Here is a 17,517-nt window from a genome sequence, read left to right on the forward strand (position 1 = left end):
TGAATTTTATAAAATTATTATAAATTTAAATTTTTGACAGGTGTCCTACAAAATTTGTTAACAAAACTTTGTATAAATTGTACTAATATTTTTTAACTAAAAGTTCATGTTATTTGTTGTTAGGTGTATTAAAAATGATTTATTATATAAAATATATATTAAAATATATCAATTAAATAATATATATTTATATATTACATAATAATTAATTTGATAATTGATTTTAATAATTTTTGTTAGGATAATAATAAAATAATTTTTGCTAATATATATATATGTGTGTGTGGATTTTAATAATTTTTGTTAGGATAATAATAAAATAATTTTTGCTAATGTGTGTGTGCGCCCATGCGCCCATAGATAATAGTTAATGGTAGCTAAAACAAAATGCCGAATGTGCTGGAAAGCATACAAAGGTGTAATTAATAGGAGAAAGGGAAATAGGGTGTATGCTGTCCATAAAGGACGCCGCATTAGGTTTTCCTCACTTCCGTGTCGTGCAATACATCTCTAACTCAGATCTGGGGGTCTATGATTGTTTGGTTTGTGCATCTGGTGGTCTATGATTTTTTTCTTTTTCAAAAAGTTTTCAATGGTAAGGCATCACATGCTTGAAGTGGCATCTTTGCATACGCAAGCACGGTAAAGGCGATGGAGTTGGAATTCCGAGGGTTTTTCCGAAATTTTCTAATATGCTTGTGCAGGAAAATCTTCTTTCCTGTAGATCTGGAGCATAGGACACTGTTTGGGAAGTTTAAAACTGGTGGATTCAACTTCAAGAAAAAATGATCGCGATTATGCTGAGCCAAAGAAGGACAACGGGATGAAGATGCAACAGGTAAGTAATTGTTTATTTTTTATTTTTTTATTTTTTTTTGCAATGGAAGTTTTTCAGTAGATATTGGAGAAACAGAAGAGCCACTGATTTCCATCCAAATCTCTCCCCTTCTCTCTCTCTGTTACGCAGTTTATCTTTTACATAGGATTCTTTTATACGGATTTTCTTGCTTGTATTGCCGTCTACGAAATAAAATACAATAAAAAATACAACCATGTCAAATCAAATCAAATATATAATTTAACGAGTCACCAAAAAAAAATATATAGTTTAACGTCACCAAAAAAATATATATAGTTTAACATCTTAAATCAAAATCAAATATATAGTTATTATAATTAAATTGGTAAGACTAATGTCATTGGTTTATCAGTTGGCGAGTTACAGGTGGAACCAATCTATTAAATTAATTTTGATAAATGGTTTAGATACTTTTTTTTTTTTTTGGTTGACAATGGTTTAGATACTTGAATACGAGGTTTAGTCTATAAATAGTTCAACCAAGAGAAATAGATGACAAAAGATAAACTAGTTATTCGTGTTTGGAGCGAGATGACGATCTGAACGGTGGAGGTAGGAGGTCCCAATTTCCTCAACTGCTGAACCAGGTGAGTAGAGTGTGAGGTTGTAAGGAAGTTCTGTGTGTTTACTTGATGATTGCCTCGCCCTTTCCCGTGAAGTTCATTATAGCCTTAATCATGAGGTCAGTTACTTTCTCTTTTTGTCCGTACTAGCATACAAAAATTTATAAAAAAATTCTCAAAAATCTGAACGTTACAAAAATAGAACTTGACCATACCTGTCTTGAGCAAAATCTGTCCAGACTCGAGTCAAGTTATTATCCTTTTCATCCGGGTATGGACGGGTTAGGTACCCGCATATTTGGAAACTCCTACCAAGTCTAACCACGTATTGATACTCCATTTATTAAGGGTTTATCGCTAGCCAATAGATTGCTATATACACAAGGCGAGATTCTAACTCCTAATAATTGTTTAAGCAGACAAGTGAGATAATCACTTAACAAACTCAAATTGATTAAGATAAATACTAATTATTTTTAATATTTTAATATTAAAAATTTTGAAAGTTTGATTTTAATTATAACTTTGTAAAATATTAATAATAATAATTACTATATATATTATTTAATTTTTTAATAAATTTTTAATATGATTTTTTGTATTATCCCGTACAAGGTACGGAAACATATACTAATTTATATTTCTAAAAGAAGTTTAGAAATTTGATTTTGTACAATTTTTTACAAACAGAAGTTAAAAGAATAATAAATTTTCATCTTTAAAAGTTAGCGATTTTTTGTCGCATGAATGGTTTTTGATTTTTTTTCAAATAATCGAAAATGTTTTTAATAAAGGCAAAAAAGAGTTCGATAAAGATGCAATTTTTTATAAACGCTTGTTTAAATAATTTTGATATACGGTCTGTTCATATCTTATCCAAAATTCAAACACTTGCCTTAGACAAAAGGAAATGGTTACCTATTATTAGAGGTGAACCTATTTTAAGAGGTAGTTATTAATTTTATCTCTACATCAGTAAATACTTTAGTAATTTTAGGTATATTTCGAATTCAATCTATTAAAAATTTAGTAAATTTTTGCTAACTTTAAACATAGGAGTACCATTTTTCTCTTTTACAAAAAATTTAGACGGTGATACTTTGATACCAATAAACGTTGATATTGTCTTAAAGGAATCTGTACCTCGTTTTTTTTCTAATCTAATCTTTTTCTTTTCATTGTATTTAATAAAAGTAATAGAATTACTGCAATAATTTTAAATTGGTATTTACTTAGTTTAGGATCTTTTAGCTTTTTCTTACATCATTAGGTTTAGACATCATTTAAGAGATCTTAAATCGTTTAAAAAAAATAGCAACATACCAATTATTTTTTTTCTTTGAATTATACAAATTTAGGATTGTATCCCGGAATTTACTTTTACTTGCAATAATTTTTTTTATCAATTCAAACAAAATTTACCATTATTTATCTTGCTCAAATTTTATCTTTTTGTTTTCTCTATAAAAAAAATACTTAATAAGTTACTCTAATTTATTTTATTAATTTTCGCTACCCTTCCATACTTGCTCATGAGAAAACAAAAATCAACTCGAACTCCATCGTATATTATTTAGATCATCAACCCCTATCTTGTTCCCAAACATGTCGTTCCAGTGGAATAAAATAAAAGATGTCGAGTCAAGAGTACTCCCATTTTCATATACTAGGAGAAAAAAGTGGATAGAAAAACCCACAGCTAATCTAATTATGTCTTTCAAGTAGGCCTGCAGCATGGACCCTATCCGCGGGTACCCAACTCGACCCAACCCGATCGGGTAGGGTTGCCAACCCGATCCGCTGTGGGTAGGGTTGGACACGGAGCGGGTTGGCCTGCAGAGCGGGTAGGGCAGGGTGCGGGTTGAGTCTCAACCCTACCCGCCCTACCCGCACCCCCCATAATATGTGTTATATATGTTTAAAAATGTTACATATGGGAGTTGAACCAAGGACCTTTAGCATGTACAAAAGGTTCCTAGCCACTGAACCAAGGATACTTGTGTTATTTTTGAGATATTTGTGTCATTATAATATTTTTTTGTCAACCCGCGGGTAGGGTCGGATACCCGCGGGTTGAGCGCGGGTAGGGTTAGGGTTAGGTATTTCTCAACCCGCGGGTAGGGTAGGGTTGAGTGTTAGTCAAAAACTCAACCCGCGGGTAGGGTTAGGGTTGGGTTCAAACCCTACCCTACCCTACCCATTGCCACCCCTACTTTCAAGTCGCACGTTGCTTTTATCGTTTCGAACCAAGTTTTATTTGGATCCAGTATGTAATTGAATTGATTCAATTATGGAATTATGAATGGTTTTTAATTCAATCGATACATAATAATCCATCCTTTTTACTTCTTGGTCTTTTGAAAATGGACAATTTCCAAATCTAAAAAGAAAGTAAAAAATTGCAAATTCCTTCCATATTGTACGAATAAGATTTATATTCGATTCGATAGTTTGTTTCCAAATCTATACCTCACGTTCAAGACTCACTGTCCGAGATTGAAACAAAATTTTGGAATAAAAAATTTAACATAAAAATTTAATAATAATATTTATATTAAAATAAAATTTATAAATATAATTATCTTTTAAGTTTGTTATTAATAAGATAATAAATAAATAATTTTACGGATAAAAAATATAAAATGGTTTATAATAGTACTCTTCCAGTCTTTAATAATTTTAAATTTTCAATAATTGAATTAGAACTAAACTTTTTAGCAATTTATAATATTTATTGAATTTTTTTATCAATTTATACAAATACAATAATATCAATACTTATTGAATATTTTAATATCTTTTATCATATAAAAAATTAAATTAAATAAACAATAAAATATAAAATAATATTAAATTAAATAAATAAAAATACCTAATTTTTTTATATTTGAACTCAAAAGATAGAGAGAATGTTACTTGTTGAATAGAGAGCTGTAAAATGCGAATAGATAAGCTCTTAGCAAAGCAACCTGTTTTGTTAGATAACTTTTTTATTTGATTAGATTTTATCTTTTAATTTTGATGTGGTGTGAAAGCTAACAAAAGTCCATCCCGATCAGTCCAAATCCAACATGTGTTTAATGTTTAAAACTAAAAATCATTGTGCAATAAAAGCAAGAAATGAGAATTAAACATAGGTAAAGTTATGTAAAGTATTTGAGCCAACTAAATTATTTTTTATTTTTTGAAAAAATACTATTAATTCTTTTACAAAAAGTTTGGGGGCCATGGCCTCCCATCGTTTCAGCTAAGCTCCACCTCTGGTTTCATGTAACCTTTGGAACATTGTCTATGTAAATTAATTTTATACATACATTTAATTATCTAACGTTATATCAGAAAAAATAACTATTTTTTACATTGATTAGATAAATAATTAATAAAAAATTAGATATAATTAGACGATTGTATAAAATATTTTACTTTATTAGTATATTAAAATTAAACTCTTAAATTAAATTAACTTGTTTGTCAAATATAAAAATTATTTTTAATTTTTAAAAGAATTGAGATTTTTCGTCATTTTTGTATTTTTTTAATTTTTGTAAGATTTATTTATTTTTCATATTTTTTAGTGTTATTTTTGTCTATATAGATTTTCGATTATAATTTTGAATGTTTACGATTGTTAGAATGATAAAAAAAAAATTTAAGGAAATGTCTAATTTGGTTTTTGAAATTTTCAACTTTTATCAAAACAGTCCATAACTTTTAAAAATGGCTAAATTGGTTTTTGGATGTACAAATCGTAAATCATTCGTCCCTAATTAACTAATTTAAAAGTTAAAACATTTATTTGATCGTACTGAAGTCTTAGTAATGTTTATGTTATTCTGACATTTTAGTGTTCCATATTAACACCATATTAACATTAATTAATTAGAGGCTAAGGAATTGAGAGAGATGAATTCTGTTTATGAGAGAAAGATCTGTATTGAATTGGTGATGATTCAATGAAGTACAAAGCTTTTCATAGTGAACTGGCTTTATACACAAGTAATCAACTAACTATTATCATCTATAACAGCTGAAACTACTGCTGCTGCTCAGCTACAACTAACTTATCCACGCACTCATGCTTTCACCATCTTAAGGAAAGTCTCCTTTGGCAATTGATATTCCCTAAGGAGGAGTTTAGTGCAATGACATTGTTGAAGAAATCGTAGTGTCCCCATGACCTCCAATTAACGTCATGACGGGACATAGCTACTGAAGATGAAGCGAAGGTGGTGAGAGTGAGGAGTTGCTCCTTCTTGAAGGACTTAGATAGCGTCCCACATGGCATTGTAGAAATAGTTCTTGCCATGGATGTTTACGATGAGGTTGCATCGGTAAGGGAGTGGGTGTACTAGAGTGAGATATAAGTTATAATCATTTATATACTTTCTTTTATCAGTTTAAACTTTTGAAAAGAGGAGTACAATAACCAATGTAACTCATTTGTTTTTTGCAAGAACCAAATTATGACTTCCAAATATACGACATCATGTTGATCCAATCGTGATCTTATAGAAATAATTTTGAACATTAACTATCCTTGTTGTAATAATTTTGCTTTGTTAATAAGATATATAAAAGAATAAAGAAAAATAATTGTTTTAAGTTAAAAATTAGGAAAAATTAATACATCAATTTTTTTTTCTAAAAAAACTACTTAAATAAGATTTATGGAAAAAGCACATGATAGGGTACCAAATGAAGTCTTATGGAAGGTTTTAGAAAAGAGGAGAGTAAGGATCGCATATATTCGGGCAATTAAAGACATGTATAATGAGATCACAACTAGTGTGAAGACTCAAGATGGTGTGACAGAGAAATTTTCTATTGGTATAGGATTACATCAGAGATCATCCTTAAGTGCATACCTTTTCACATTAGTCTTGGAAGTACTCACAGAGCACATCCAAGAGCTTGTGCCATGGTGCATGTTTTTTGCCGATGATATTGTCCTTATGGGAGAGTTAAGGGAAGACCTAAATAAGAAGTTGGAGTTATGGAGAGAAGCTCTAGAAGTGTATGGTTTGCGCATAAACCGTAGCAAGACGGAATATATGGAATGTAAGTTCAGTTTGAGAAGGGAAAACCCCAATATAGAGGTGAAGATTGGAGAAAACATCCTACAAAAAGTTAAAAGTTTTAAGTATCTTGGGTGCATCATACAGGATAATGGAGAGATTGAACAGGATGTAAATCATAGGATATGGTCAAAATGGCAGAGTGCATCTGGTTTTATATGCGACAAAAAAGTGCCTTTAAAACTTAAAGGTAAATATATATGGCGCATATAGAGATATATCATTGAACTGACTCACTCTGAAAATTCTTATGGTTCTGCATATTTGTCAATAAGATATTTCTTAAGATGAATATAGTAATAGAGTTTCCTTTGACCTGCGACTATCATAGTAATTAACAATGTATTTATTATACTTTGATTCTGGACACCTAATACCTTAGGGTGCTAGTTGAATGGATATTGGATATGATTTAAATACTTGTAGAATTAATGATTAGTCAATAAGGAACCCGCCAACTCTCGGTAAAGAGTTTGAGTTCTATGATTATAATGACTGAGATGAATAAAACATTGGCTAAGGGGATTGAATGAATGAAGAAATGGATTTCTTAGGTCATTCACAGTTCATTATAATAACGGTAACAAGTTAGAGTTTAACAATTAAACCATACTCTAAGGGTTAACCAATAACTGAAAAGATGGAAGGAATTCTACTTTGTTCTTCTCAGGTTCTTATTAAAAATATATTACTTCATACTATTGGGTCGTTGAGGAGTGTTGCTAGATGCCAACCTTGATTAGTAAATTTAGTATGACTAATTTACTACCCGTTTAGTATTGAACCTATGGGGTCACACACTAACGAGTTTTCTAATCATTGCTATAGAATTAATTAATTATCTTGATTTGATCAAATAAATAATTATATTAATTCAAATGGAATATTATTGTATTCTTTGCTAGCACCAAGAATATAATAATAGTATGATAATTGAGAATATTAAATGAGATTTGAGAATAATTGGTTATTCTATTTCTAAATTTGGATGAGATTCTAACTGATTCTGTTTTAAATTGAATTATGATATGATTCATAAAATTTGAAGGATTCAGAATTAGAATTTTAAGATATGATTTAAATTTGAATTAGAGATTCAAATTTAAAATCAGTAACAAATCTTACTATATATATGTATGCCAAAAGTAGAGGAATGCAACGGAGACGAGAATAAAACACAAGGATTTTTATTCCTTTACCTCTACGCACATAAATGTATGTCAGCCTAATTCTTGGAGAAGAATTTTATGGTGTGCAAAGAGTTGTAAGAGGTTTCTCAATTTAGATCAAACGTCTATTGGTCAAGGAGTGAACAACAAAAGTTGGTCTCGGTGTGGATACGCATAGCGCCTTCGTACCATCGAAGGAGAAAAAATTTTTACTAGCGTACTCAGGTATTTAGATCTGATTTACTATATATTTATTATTGGAATAAAATTTTAACACAAAAATAAATCTTTAGAATTACTTTCTTTTCTTACACTGCGTGTTATGAACATATGATAAATCTTCAGAAAGTAATGCTTTTTCCGTAAAAAAAAAAAATTTAAGTTAGATTTGAACCAGGAATCAAGAAGATGAATGCACTTAAGTCGAAAAGCGTAAAAAGAATCATCTTTTTTTTTGTTTGGTATTAAGATAAAATTATTTAAAAAAAAAATAGACTAACAGATTGATTAATAACACTAGTCTTTTTAAAAGCCTAACTAAGAGTAGTTTAGTGAGCACTGCAGCTCCGGTTAGGTTTCCCCACCAAGACAAAAAAAAAAGTCGTTTTAAAACAATGCTTTGGTCTTTCTTTGTTAATTTTATTTAAATAGGCTATTTTTAATATTGATGATGTAATCCGCCTCTTTTATTAATTAATTTTTGTTAATGTTCGTTGTTAATTATCGTCATTCCAGGGTGGTTGGGTTTATTATTAAACAAAGTTTTATCCTCTCTTGTTTTCCCGGTTTCAGTCGACGATCACTTTTCTTGCATTAGCCATGCTTCATTTTTTTGTTTGAAAGTACGAAATTTCATGGCAGCGGACAGGGGAAAAGTCAAAGTCGCCCTTTTATTATTTTTCTTTTGTCATGGCATTCATTTCATTAGTTCATTACTTCATTTCATTGGTAGGATCGGACATGTAGCAACAAGACTTACGGAACCTACCATTTATTTTAGAAGTATTATTATGAGAAAATATTTGGTAGTAGTTTTTAAATAAAAGGAAAGGAAAATGAGAAAGAAAATATAGTTTTTTTTAGTAAGAGTTGTTGTATATTTAGCATTGTTGAAAAACAGATATGCTCTAACATGTCCCAACCTCAAGAGGGAGGAGCTTTCACACAGAGTTCCATCAAATGAATTTGCTTAAAATATTTGTAAATTTGCCCCATCTTACTTTTTCTATATTTAAATATTGGAAACAAAACTCTGAATATTTTAGACAGATCCATTTGATGGAACTCTTTGTGCGAACCCCATGAAATACTTTGCTTTCTTTTATATTTCTTCTCCCTAATATCTTCAATATGGATCCGATGTTACATTTCTGTGCCATTACTGTCAGGTTACATGGATCCACACAGTCAAGAAAACGCCAACAATTCTCTTGGTGCGGTCACCATGGTCGCTTCAGATTGCCCGCATATTGTACTCAAAAGCGAACTGGTTTTCCTTCCAGTTATAGTGGAGGATAATGATTAGAAATTTTAATTTATATGGTAATAATATATTTAAATTTTTACTGTTTATTTTGTTAGATATTGATAAAATTTTGATGTTTCACTCAGTTTTAGATTTTACCTTTATTTTTACATCAAAGTTATTTGCTTATCCAAAAAAATTTGCCAAACTTTTATTCATTTAAATATTATAATTAAAAACATAAATTAGGACTCGATTATTTTAAAAAAAAATACCAAAAGATGTATCGGTGTTTAATAGCATTAAGGCTGGCCATATCTGCTGATATTTTGTTCCTCTTACAGGCACTACGGCGAGAGATCTCTGGAGGCTTTTTAGTTTAGTTGGGGTGCAATGGAGCTGGGAGCCCATCCAGAGCGTTACTGTTTGGGCCTTACACATAACAATGTCGCCTATCAAGGTGATTATACTCTTTGTGCTTTTTACTATGTAGGCGCCTATCATTTTTTGGTGGACATACCTATGAATTTTTTTATGACAAAACGATAACTAAGTATCTAACCCTGCCCAATTGCAGCCCAGGAGAATAAACTATTCATTGGATTTTGTTTAAAGCCCAGACCAGTTAACCCAAACTTATTCCGACTGAAAAGGATTTTTAGTTTACACTTAAAGGTGAAAATGTGCATAGTGCTTATGCAGTGGCCTGTATCAGTGGCTAAGGTATATGTTTTCCATATTGTTAGTTCGGGTTCGATTCTGATCTATGAAAGTTATTGTACATTGTAAAATTATTATTATTATTTAATAGAATTTAAATAATTATTATTGTTATTATTCAAAATATTTTATCTTGTTATATTTTAATTATTCATACAAATAAATAGAAAATAATTTGATGATTAATTACATGTTAATATTTTTATTTTAATTTTAAATCATAGAAACAAAATTAGATGAAAAATAGCAAGTTAGCCGAAGTTATAAACCCTATTACGGCATCATTTCTTGATAAAGAGTAAAAGCCAGCAGCTGTTGTTCTTCATTGTTCTTCAACTGTTTATCGTTGCTGATCAGGTTTAAACAGCTTCGACTCAATTTCTGTACCTCTTTTTTTCCTTTTCTTGCTAATTCTCTTTAGTATCGTTTTCTCGTGCTCAACTGCTCATTGTATTTGTATTAAACAGCTTCTGAACTCATTGTTTGTTCTGTGTTGTGTTTTTCTCTTTCATTGGTCCCCCTCCGTCTTCTTTATTTTTTGTTGCTTTATAATTCAGGTCTATTTTTCATGTAGCCGACCCCACCTAGTAGGACGAGGCTTTGTTGTTGTTGTTGTTGTTTATAATTCAGGTCTATTTTGAACTCAAACTGATAGGAACAGGTTTCAATTGGTTTATAGGAGGAGAGGTAAGGAGTAAATAAGCCGAATTTTCACTAATTAATTGATAATGGTTGCTGGTTGGCTGCTGGTTAGCACTTTTAAGCTAGTTTAACAGGTTATGAGCAGTAGTTCTAGGCTTAACTGCTGCCTATAAATACTAGGGGTTAGTTAGTTCTAGTTAGTTAGAATATTCTGTTTTTCTGTTAATTTTTTCTTCATTGTTCTTCAACCGTTTGTCATTACTGATCAGGTTTAAACAGCTTCGACTCAATTTCTGTACCTCTTTTTTTCCTTTTCTTGCTAATTCTCTTTAGTATCGTTTTCTTGTGCTCAACTGCTCATTGCATTTGTATTAAACAGCCTCTGTACTCATTGTATTTGTATTAAAACTTCTAATGAAAGGTAGAAAAATATGGAATTCTTCTGAATTGGTGCCTACTTACTGCTTCGTATATTTGAAACTTTTTTTTTTTCTTTTTTTTTTTTTGCAGGAAAGTGGGCAATTCAAGGTACATGGCTGAACCACTAATATGGCTTCGTGAACTTGATTCGGCGAGGATACAACGCTACCACTACTATACCATCGTGGTTGCTGGACTTGGATTACTTACTTTTGGCTATTCATTCTTCTGCGGGTTCCTTGTCATCATACTGCTAAGGTGTATGAAAGCCCCTTCCATACCCAGCCCTGGTGATTTTTATCCTGTTGTGCATCCTAGTGTAGATGTTTCTGCACTTGGTGGCACTTTAGCTGGACAACTTATCTTTGGTTTATGTTGTGATAAATTTGGGAGAAAAATAGTTTATGAATTTATACTCACTTTGATGGTGGTTTGTTGCTGCTGCTCTGGTTTATCTTTTGGTACTAAAGTAGAAGCTGTCTTGGTCACACTCTATTTCTTTAGATTCTGCCTTGGTTTTCTAGGTGGTGCTACCTACTCTCTTGCAGCTACATTCATATCTGAGAATGCAAACAAAAGGAAACGTGGAATGTTCATTGCTGCAGGGTTTGCTATGCAAGGATTGGGAACCTTGTTTGCTGGGATAGCTGTTATAATCATCTCATCTACCACTATCCACAAATATCACGACTTTTATTGGCGCATCCTTTTGATGTCTGTGGCAGTGCTACCTTTTGGAGCTTACTTGTTGCTTAAGACAATGCCCGAGACCCCTCGCTTCACAAACTTTGTTAGCAATAATCCATCACAAGCTGCATCAGATGCCTATGGGGCACTAAATCTTCAATTACCATCTGGTCAGGAGAATGCTCAGCATCTAAATGTGGGTCAAAATCTAACCTATCATCTTTTCAGCAGAGAGTTTTGGAGTTCCCATGGCTGGCACTTGTTGGGAATTGCTGGTTCTTCGTTAGTCTTGGGCATTACCTCCTTGAGTAGCTTATTATTCCTAAATTTGATTTTCAGGTCCAAAGGGTTGATCCCTCCTGCCAAAGGGATTGACGCAATTCATGAGTATCAGGAGATTGCAAAATTGCAAACGCTTTTACTCCTACCAAGTTTTATTGGGTCCATGTTTGCAGTTTTCTTCATTGACTGCATAGGCCGTGTTCCTATTCAAAATTTGGGTTTCTTCTTCAAGGCTGTCTTCATGTTCGCTGCCGCACTGAGCACTCCCTGGGAGAAGGAAAGTAACATTTCTGGTCTTTGTGTGTTATATGTCCTTGATAACTTATTCTCCAGTGCGGGGCCAAATGCAACCGTGTTTGCTCTCCCTGTAGAGATCTTCCCAACAAAGTTCAGGGCTACTTGTCATGCCATATCAGTTGGCGCAGGTAAGTTTGGAGAAATTGTGGCTGTTATTTTGTTCCGCTTTGTAGCACATAATGACCACAAAATCATCAAAATACTCTTCTTCGGTCTCTGTGTTTCCAACATATTAGCAATTATAATGACCCTATTTGTGCCGGAGTCAAAGGGGAAAACACTGGAAGAGTTGAGTGGGGAGAATGAAGATCATGGTGCTCGGGCTACTGAGTTGGCAAGGTCTGGCAGGATAGCTGCAGTGTGAGGTGAATTTATTAGAGGAATTTTTGGATTTTTTGGGTCATAGGAATATTTGGATACCCACGCTGGGTTTGTGTTATATTATTCTGTAATTTTTGCTTCAATCATGTTAGGTATAGATCAAAATTAGCTATCAAAATTATCAAAATTATCCATCAGTATGGAATACACATTGAAATACAAAATATATATTAAAATTAAGTTAAATTATATATTTATATGTGGTTAATTTTGGTGTCATAGTATTTTTGTTTTTGTCTTTCAAATTTTTCAGGAAGAAAATAGAATATTCTTTTTTCGGGCTACTATCGAAGGATTCAAGACTTCGAGGTAAAAGAGCCTCTAAATCAGATGAAAAATGGAAGGGTAGTAGGACTTGATAATATTTTGATTGAGATTTAAAAAGAGCTTTGGAGGAAAAAGCATCCAAGCTTTTTAATGAGATTTTAAAGTAAAAAAAAGATGTCTGATGAGTGGAGAAAGAGCACCTTAGTATCTGTCTACAAAAATAAGAGAGATATACAAAGTTGCGAAAATTATAAAGGAATTAAGCTAATGAGTCGTACCTTAAAGTTATGGAAAATGGTGATAGAAAGGAGGTTGAGAAAAGAGATACAAGTAACAAAGAACCAATTTGGATTTATGCTAGGCAGATTCACCACCGAAGTGATATACCTGTTAAGAAGGATGATGAAAAGGTATCGTAATAATAAAAGAGATTTACATATAGTGTTTATTGATTTGGAAAAAACGTATGATAGGATGCCAAATGAGGTCTTATGGAAGGTTTTAAAAAAGAGGAGAGTAAGGATTGCATATATTCGTGCAATTAAGGTAGCGTTTGGTGGAGAGACAGAGACGGAAAGACTGATACTGAGAGACAGAGACTAAGAGACAGGGATTGAAATAAATCACAGTATTCTGTTTGGTGTAAAATAGGAAACAGTAATTGAAACAAGAATGAAACTCTAATTTAATTTGTACAAAGGGTAAAATTGGAATTAATTAATTAAAATGAAAGTACTTTAGGTATAAAATGTTATTAAAATTTCAGTATTCATCTCTAAAAATTTCAGTCCCCTGTGTCTCTACTTTTTGGAAGTACTGAAATACTGAAATTTTAGAGACAGAGACAGAAATTTTAGTACCAGTCTCTGAACTAACAAACACGATACTGAGTCTCAGTCTCAGTACCTCAAAACAAACGCTACCTTAAAGACATGTATAGACTCAAAGTGGTGTGACAGAAAAATTTTCTATTGGTATCATGGTTCTGAAAATCGGACCGGATCGGTCGGTTCAACCGAAATAACCGGGAATCGATCACCTAACCGGTCCGGGTAACATAAAAAACCGTCTAACAAAAATCGGTAAAAAACCGATCGAACCGGCGGTTAACCAGTGAACCGGAAGAATCGTCCGGTTTTTTAGCGATTTTTGGTTTGAAAACTAAAATGCTAAACGACGTCGTTTTGGCTATTAAAAAAAAAGAAAACGCGTAAAAAAGGAACGCAGCGTCAAAGCCCTAATCAGTTTCCCTTTCCCTTTCCAGATTCCAGAAATCACCATCGCCACCCACAGCCATTAGTGAAGCCCACCGCCATCGCCATCGCCACCGCATCCCGTTTTGAATTTTTTTTTTAAAAAAAGGGTGAAACTGAAAACTGAAAAACGCGTGTTGAATTGGTGAATTCACCATACCCTAATCCCTAATCTGGTAATCCAAGAAAGAAGCAAGAACTAAGAAGCCAAGAGACAAGAACACTCCCACTCCCCGTCGAAGAACAACCTCTGTGAATCCAAACCGACGCCGGCGCTAGGTCCAGTCACCATCGCAGGCCTGTCACCGTCGCGGGTCACTCAACGTCGCGGGCACTCACCGTCGCGGGCACTCTCCGTCGCGAGTCAGTCACCGTCGCGGGCCACTCACCGTCGCTGTTCACTCACCGTCGCTGCTCACTCATGTCGCGGGTAAGTTCTGGGTTTCTACTTTCTGGCATTGTTTTCAACTTTTCATTTTTGGTTCTGGCTTTGTGTTCCTCACTTCCTCAGACTTCAGTTCTTCTGTTCTTCTTGTTTTTTTTTTATTTTTTTAATTTTTTTATTTTGTTTTTTATATGATTAATCAAATGTGAATAAATTTGTTATAGCTTGAATTTGAATACTTGAATTCTGCTCTGTTCAATAATGAATATTTGAATAATTTTGTTTTTCATTTTTTGATTTCTTCAATTCTGCTCTGTTGAATACTTGAATGCCATATGATGAAATATATTGGTCTGAATTTTGGGTTTTTCAATTCTGCAATTCTGGGTTCTTCAATTCTGGGTTTTTCAATTCTGGGTTCTTCAATTTTGGGTTTTTCAATTCTGTGTTTTTCAATCTCCATTAGTTCAATTCTCCAATGTTCAATTCTGCTCTGTTGAATACTTATGCCATCTGAATTCTATGAACTATGAACTATGAGTTGATATATTGGTCTGGATTTTGGGTTTTTCAATTCTGCAATGTTCAATTTTTTTGTTTCTTCAATTCTGCTCTCTTGAATACTTGAATGCCATATGAATTCTATGAACTATGATTATGTATTGATTTTTTTTAATTTCACTCTATATTTAATTAAACCGGTTCAACCACGGTTCAACCACGGTTGAACCATTGAACTAGTTACTTGACCGGTTCGATGACCGTTTCGGTTTTCGCAACCTTGATTGGTATAGGATTACACTAGGGGTGTGTGTGGTTCAAGTATTACTTTGTTACAAAGATTCCATTCCCATGGGAATTAAAGATACCCAAGGAGAAGGTGGGAATTGAAATGATGGTATTTTGATTCCCGAGAATCAAACTTGCTTAGTAATAACTTTTCAAACTTTGAACCAAACATGGGAATATGATATTCCCATCTTAAAATTCCTAGGAATTATTTATAATTCCTCCAACCACACACACCTAGGGATCATCCTTAAGTCCATACTTTTTCACATTAGTCTTGGAAGTTCTCATAAAGCACATCCAAGAGCTTGTGTCATGGTGCATGCTTTTTGCCGATGATATTGTCTTTATCGGAGAATCAAGGGAAGACCTAAATAAGAAGTTGGAGTTATGGAGAGGAGTTCTAGAAGTGTATGGTCTGCGCATAAGACATAGTAAGACGGAATATATAGAACGTAAGTTCAGTCTGAGAAGGGAAAACCCTAATATATAAGTGAAAATTGGAAAAAACATCCTATGAAAAGTTAAAAGTTTTAAATATCTTTGGTACATTATACAGGATAATGGAGAGATTAAACAGAATGTAAATTATAGGACCCAAGCAGGATGGTCAAAATGGCGAAGTGCATATGGTTTTATATGTGATAAAAAAGTGCCTTTAAAATTTAAATATAAATTCTATCGTACTGTTATACGACTGGCTATGCTTTATGGTACGGAATGTTGGGCGGCCAAAGGAAAGCACGAACATAAGCTGAGTGTGGCAGAGATGAAGATGTTGAAATGGATGAGTGGTCATACGTGATTGGATAAAATAAGGAACGAAGATATGAGAGAGAGAGAGAGAGAGAGAGAGAGAGAGAGAGTTTTGGAGTAACACCCATTATAGAAAAGATGGTTGAATCGCGTCTTAGGTGGTTTGGACATGTGAGAAGAAGACCGACAGAACGCCTAGTGAAGAGGGTGAATGAGATGGAAGATGGATAAGGGGTGAAAGGCACAGAAAGACCTGAGAAGACCATCTATGAGGTGGTCAAACGAGATCTACATGTAAACGGTCTCTCTGTAGACATGATACATGACAGCGCACAATGACATCATTTGATTCATGTAGCCAACCCTATCTAGTGGGATAAGGCTTTGTTGTTGTTGTTATTTTTTACAAAATTATAAAACTAAAAATATCAACAATGAAAATAGAATGAAAAATCAAACCAAAAGACGCTTAACTAGGCATTTTGTTGGAATTGTAAGTTTACCTATTAGTGGGATCGATAACTATAAGGATTTTTTTTTTTTTTTTTTTTGGTAGTAACCACAAGAAAATCACTATAGAAAATTAAAAATTTTGTAGGACGATGTTGCAGACAGGACGAGGATGAAGTTAATGAGTATAAAGCCAAAGCTTAATAACAAATGGTACAAAGGAATAAACATAATTCTGCTGGTAGTTCCAAGTTCAATGATAAAATAAATCCATATTTTCAATGATAAATAGGTGTTAACTCTACTTAAACAAAGTTTTTAATACAAAAATTACAAAAGAATGTCATTTTACTTCCTATTAAAATTTTGAATACATTCGAAATACCATAGTATTAATTATAAAGTATGTTGATGTATATATTCAATCCTTACAAATAAAAGTAACAATGAATACAAGACTCGACTTTTGATAATACACAAAAGTGAGGGAAAGTGTGTCGAAAAAGAACATAATAAATTGGACTAATTTTTTTTATATTGATTAAATATATGTGTAATACATTGTTATTAAAAGATTATGTGTTTTTTTTTTATATGGTGTTTTATTTAAATCGGACGGCCCGATTTGTTTAAAGAAAAAAATAAACTATAAATTGAAGGGTCCGATTTCAACATTAAAAATTTTTTTATTTTCGAAATTACAAATCGGATTGTCCAATTTGTATCTCCCATACTAGTATGAAACACATCTCTCCTCACAATTTCTTGTTATATACCACTCTCTCTCACACATGAAAAATAATAAGCGAACAAATTGCTTCTTGGGATTTCTCACAGTTGTGTTGTATGTTTTTTCAACTCCAATGTTTCCTTGGCTCTTTTTTGAGCTATATATATATATATATATATATATATATACACACCCTCCTCTTGTGTCATAAATTTGGTACAACTAGTTGGAGATGGAAAGATCTCCACTGTTATAGTAAAAAATATCTCAACAGTCAAAATTAGAAAATCTTAACAATTAAGGTTGGTTCTTTTTTATTTTTTGCTT

The 17,517-nt window shown here is 32.5% G+C and overlaps 1 protein-coding gene across 7 annotated transcripts; it reads left to right on the forward strand.

The window, feature by feature from the left end:
* Window positions 1-361: 361 nt before the first annotated feature.
* LOC130961070 (inorganic phosphate transporter 1-4-like) lies at window positions 362-12,753 on the forward strand. Of its 7 annotated transcripts, XM_057886730.1 has the most exons (6): window positions 1,279-1,541; window positions 9,055-9,208; window positions 9,476-9,591; window positions 9,709-9,854; window positions 11,004-11,796; window positions 11,940-12,753. In XM_057886730.1, exons 5-6 carry the CDS (start codon window positions 11,026-11,028, stop codon window positions 11,973-11,975), a joined length of 807 nt encoding a protein of 268 aa, XP_057742713.1. In that variant the 5' UTR covers window positions 1,279-1,541; window positions 9,055-9,208; window positions 9,476-9,591; window positions 9,709-9,854; window positions 11,004-11,025; the 3' UTR covers window positions 11,976-12,753. The 7 variants fall into 7 exon arrangements, with proteins under 7 accessions (XP_057742708.1, XP_057742713.1, XP_057742707.1 ...); XM_057886725.1 differs by lacking the exon at window positions 1,279-1,541 and adding an exon at window positions 362-838 and having other exon boundaries at window positions 11,004-12,753; XM_057886724.1 differs by having other exon boundaries at window positions 1,281-1,541; window positions 11,004-12,753.
* The last annotated feature ends 4,764 nt before the right edge of the window (window positions 12,754-17,517 follow it).

Source organism: Arachis stenosperma, chromosome 2 (assembly GCF_014773155.1).
Source record: "Arachis stenosperma cultivar V10309 chromosome 2, arast.V10309.gnm1.PFL2, whole genome shotgun sequence".
Lineage (NCBI taxonomy): Eukaryota > Viridiplantae > Streptophyta > Magnoliopsida > Fabales > Fabaceae > Arachis > Arachis stenosperma.

Excerpts from the sequence above, each read along its gene's own strand:
- LOC130961070 (XM_057886725.1), top strand. The coding sequence starts at position 11,026 with ATGGCTGAACCACTAATATGGCTTCGTGAACTTGATTCGGCGAGGATA.